Below are 5,080 nucleotides of genomic sequence, written 5' to 3' on the forward strand. Positions count from 1 at the left end.
AATTTTATTTCGTAACTGTTGACCTGAGTAATATTAGTTCACGGATTTGATGAGTAAATGATATTCGCACTCTCTCTTCATTTTAGTACGCCAAAATAATTGATTATTTGATCATATACCACTATCTGAAAACCTCCGTGTTACCTAAGTTTAATCACAAAACTTATCCTATTCGAGAATACATATTACTGCAACAGTTAAGAAAAGCGCGTCTATTCGAGGTTTGAATTCAGAGAGACTTCCAATCCACTCACAGCCGCATGAAGATTACAACTGTCAATGCAACACCACACAACATGAGAAACCTCTATGGTGATCAGTAAGACCCGCGTCGGTGTACCAAGAGTAATTATTCCGCAGAATGGCTCCGACCACTCTTCGAATTGCCCATTTGGTGATATTCGTGAAACAAGTCAGATGAAGATGGAATCAGCCTAACTGATTGGTTACGATACATCTCTTCGAGAGTACTATCGTCCACTGCCCATGATACCTGTCAAAAATACCAATACTTTTTCACCAGGCAACAGTCCCCTCACTTTTGCGTATTGATCAACATCACTATATTCTCCATCATATAAAAGCGATTGTCGGCGATTTCTCCACCATCTTTGAATAATAACTGCAGCCTGGAAAAAATCGATATTTTCTTGCCATAATAAAGTCGGCTCACTTGAGTTGTCACTGGCAGATCAATATGACGCAAAGCTTGTTGCACTACTGCTTCGACTTGCTGTACTAAATCTGACCAAAATAATGAGTATCATTGGAGTTTCACCCTAGTGATATGAAAAACACTACCGCGTTTTTCACATCGCGTTAAACGGGTGAAACTTCATTGAACTCGTTACCAGTCTGGTCGATGATGTGTCGCTCCACCAGTATCGTCTCCAGCATTCTCCTCACGCTACCATGAGCACCAGCAAACCACAGAGTAACTCCCCGGCCTTGCAATTCTACAGCGAGCTCTTCTAGGCCCTAAAACGACGTCAAGGGAGTATATAAAGGTCTTTCACTTACCTGAATAGCAGTAGCATCGATGAATGGCACGGCAACCATCTGCATCACGACCGCCTGGACCGATTTGCGGCAGTGACGACTATATCTCTGCTCGGTATGTAGTAACCTATACCAACAAGCATAATACAAGCCGAACAGTGTGGGATAATATTCACGTGTCAGTGACTCCGACATAAAATTTTGAGAATTTCTATCCGAATTTGCATATTTAGTGATAAAACGCCTGAACTCAGCGAGCACATATTACTCCAACAAACCCAACTGACTTGTCTTTCACATGATCCCAGTTGACAAACAGCAGCGGACCATCGACACCAAAAACCAACAGACCAGGTATGGTCTTGGCAGTAGTCGGCCAGTATGCTAAGGCTCGCCAATGGCCGTTTGACAATCTGAAGAGAAACTACACATTTTCGGCGACTTTTTGGAGCAATGTCGGGGAAATAAATGTTCGCTTTTATCAGCTGAGCTCAGAAATTTATATTTGAATTCGGCTGGAAATGTTCAGAAATAAGCAAGAATTCGCCTAATTTTCCTTAACAACGACAGAACATAAAGTTAACCATGTGCATATATCCCCCCACAGTTCGCGTCACTCACCTGCCCATAGCGTTCGTTGGTGGCATCGCAATTTGCTGTACCATTAGAGTCACCGACAAAACCATAGACAGAAACACACCCTGGAGCAGGCCCATCAACAGTGTACCTAACAAAAATATGAAATAAAGCATACACTTCGATTTGTGCATTTCCTGTGCGATTGTTCACTCATATATCACAACAGCTACATCACTTGAAATAGAATAAACACAGCTTATTCCGCATACTGACCAAAACTGATGTGCGCTGTGGCGGTGAGCGAACCGAAAATGCTGGAAAAAATCTCATGCCGGAAATCGAAGCCGTTTTTCGATGACTTTCACCAGCGAGCTTACCTCCAACAGCTACCAACCAAACGGCAAAATCTCGTTTAGAATTGTGCCATAACCATCTCGCGAAGTGAAAGTCGGTGAGATGGGGCGTTGCCGATATGATGATTCCGGCGAGGGCCGCATTGGGTATCCAATACCTGTCAACAAAAAATTGTCACCGCATTTGATGAGATCTGGTCAGAAAATGCAGCAATTTAAACTCACGCTCAATAAAGAGAAAACAAACGATTAACTACAGTTATGTCGCTGCAATTCGCAACTGCGATGCATACACGGTAGCAGAAAACTACAATGATGAATAGAAAACAATAAACACCCTCACTCACATCAGTGAGGTTAGAAAGGTAAGTCCCCCAATAGCGATAAGTGCAGCGACAATACCAGCAACCTGACAGAAAATTACGCTAGCGCTGTAGTAGAATGTCTCACCTGTGTTCGCACTCCTATACTGTGACTGATGCAGGTCCTCGACAGACCACCCTGGACTGGAAATGCACCGAAAACTGAACCTACAAGAGTTTGGTGACCAAGTCGATAACTTTATCCGTAACACATCTAAGCAACATAATAGTATTACAAGAAGCTGTACAGAAAATTTTAGAAATTCAAAAAGCAAGTGCTCATCATGTGGTAGACTAAAGCCCTTACCGACGAGATTGGCGACGCCCATAACGCCTAATTCGGTGCCCGCATGAATCTCATACCTGCAAGGAATTAACTGAAGGTAACACCATTTTTCTCACCCATCAACGATAGCAAACTTCTTGGCAGCAGCGTAACTCGAAATAAAGCACATGAAAGCGACCATGATGCCATCAGGGAGAACAGCCGGTATACCACTGAGAGGAGGCAGGGCCAACGAGGGTAAACCAGGGGGAACAAGACCAACCTAAAAAGAACGATATTGGAAACATGTGCAAATAATGGAATTTCACCCGTTATATAAAAATATATTTCACAAACTACTGCATAACGCGAATATCGCATTTTTCACAGAGTATTACGCGGTGAAACTCACATGTGGGATGTACTTCTCCCATCCGTCATCAACTCCAAATTCCTCCAGTAAACCGCGGCGATGTTGACAAGATAGCGAATACGAAAGCACTGTCGTAACGGCCACTGAAATAAAACGGCAAGATACCTTTTACGCACTGCGAAGAATATCTAACGGTTTCATCACCAGCCACTAGTTCCTTGTAACCGGCTATGAACTGAATGCGCCGGAAATGCGTCCGATATCGCGCGAAGATCCAAATTATTCCGACTGTGAGTAAACTCAGGGCGGTGACTGCTGGTGACGCCTGAGGAAAATTAATATTACAAAATATGGTAATTCCCTTTAAATGAATATTATGATGAAATTCTTAGTACACTTCCAAGATAGGAAACTCCCAAACTCAGCTGAGGAGAGCGAACGTATATTCCTATTCCACATGACAAAAAGATGAACCGCCGACCACGAAGGAAGCTTACCTCGTTTAGACGCAATCCGACAAGATACATATTTTCAAAGAAGTCAACGCCCTTGGGTAGGTGATGTAGACCGAAAAAGTCTTTCATAAGCGATGCTACTATCACGAACGCCGCACCTGATCAATATAAATATAAAATTATAACACCGGAGTTTCACCCGTTCTACGTGAAGTGGCGTAATACTCCATGTGAAAAACGCGATATGAAGTGAATTGCAAATACTTCACGCGTTTTACGCGTTATTCGCTGCTCACATACACACATATAAGTGAAAAACGTTTTTCATATCGCGGGTGAAACTCCAATAATATCATATTTTTTCATCATATATCATCATCGTTTTCACTCACCGGTGACAAATCCAGACAGCGCCGGCCTGGATATAAAACGCACGAGGGACGACAGTCGAAGCAGCGCCAAAATGCACATGGCAATTCCAGTGACTAGAGCCAACTGGCAGCCAACTGCAGTTCCTATACAATCAGCATGAGCTCTGAAGTGGTGAAGGAGGAGACCTCACTGGTTGCCAGATCGGGAATGTGGGCGACATGTTCACCCGTCATCAACGCCATCATAGCGCCTGTTCCCACCGACATGTGCGGCGACGTGCCAAAAATCGCATATCTAGAAATACGCACATGTGTTGGTGAAAGGGAATGTGACTTACATTAAAACCGGCCAAACACAGGAGTACGGGCCGTTTATGAGACCAACATGTGCGATGTTCGCGTGAGCTATGCTCTGCGATATTGTTATTAACCCCAGTGTTATTCCGCCTCGCACGTCCATCTCCGCATCTAGTCGTGTGTAACGCGTTAAAACACCGACTAGGGGGATCCAGTTTTTGATAAAATCGCGCATGCGCGTGAGCGGAGCGATGCTAGGTTGTTTACTGCTTGCAGGCGTACCGCTTAGGAGGGGAGTTGCCTGAATGCGGCTTAGTGGTCAGAGTGGTTTGTTGTTTACTCACTAGAGATCTAAACATGCTAGACTCGACCCGTTTCATTGAAGCCTTTGACATTGTGAAAACAGTTGAACTTGATGACGCCATCCTTATATGAAAATTATGATAACGTTTCGAGAAAAGCGTGCTAGTGCGTCACAATCTTGCGCAGACTTGAATTTCTCGCACGCATACACATGTCATCGCTCATCGGCTCCCAAGCACATATTATACTCCATTTTCAGTTGCCATTCAGCAATTTTCAGAAATTTTGTTTTATCCTCGTAATCTTCCCATGCGACGTCATTCCTCCCCAGGTCTACCTCCTTCTCCCATAAGTGTTATCATCGTTACATTTCTTCAGGTCCCCGCCTGCTTACCATTCCCAAGGGCCACCGTTCCCTCTCGTACGTTTCTAGTTCCCAAAAGACCCGTCGAGACAGTCTTGATCACAAGGACGTGCCTAAAAGGGTAGTTATTTTAACCTTTTTCGTGTTTTACTTCGTCTTCAGTTCAACCTTCGATCGACTGATACTTTTGTAGACAGTCATTTATCACGTGACGCTCATCGCACGACACTGATGCTAAGGAGTATACCGTATTCCTACACCCCGAAGGAGCTCTTGGATGAACTCGTTCAAAAAATCGGTTTCCAGGGCGAGTAAGTTTGCTACTCAAGTGGAGAATTATTTCCAAATCAGATATGACT

General features: G+C 43.9%; 1 protein-coding gene across 1 annotated transcript; it reads right to left on the reverse strand.

The window, feature by feature from the left end:
• Positions 1-349: 349 nt before the first annotated feature.
• Positions 350-4,289, reverse strand: Pmar_PMAR007571 (Sulfate transporter, putative; the record flags this gene model as incomplete). Its single annotated transcript, XM_002770953.1, has 17 exons — positions 350-493; positions 540-629; positions 674-744; positions 852-978; positions 1,021-1,126; positions 1,287-1,412; positions 1,621-1,726; positions 1,956-2,089; positions 2,279-2,340; positions 2,382-2,461; positions 2,601-2,656; positions 2,696-2,841; positions 3,125-3,256; positions 3,429-3,544; positions 3,779-3,901; positions 3,949-4,052; positions 4,096-4,289. The coding sequence occupies 17 exons, from the start codon at positions 4,287-4,289 to the stop codon at positions 350-352; spliced, it is 1,917 nt and encodes a 638-aa protein (XP_002770999.1).
• Between the last annotated feature and the right edge of the window lie 791 nt (positions 4,290-5,080).

Source organism: Perkinsus marinus (assembly GCF_000006405.1).
Source record: "Perkinsus marinus ATCC 50983 genomic scaffold scf_1104296964148, whole genome shotgun sequence".
Lineage (NCBI taxonomy): Eukaryota > Perkinsozoa > Perkinsida > Perkinsidae > Perkinsus > Perkinsus marinus.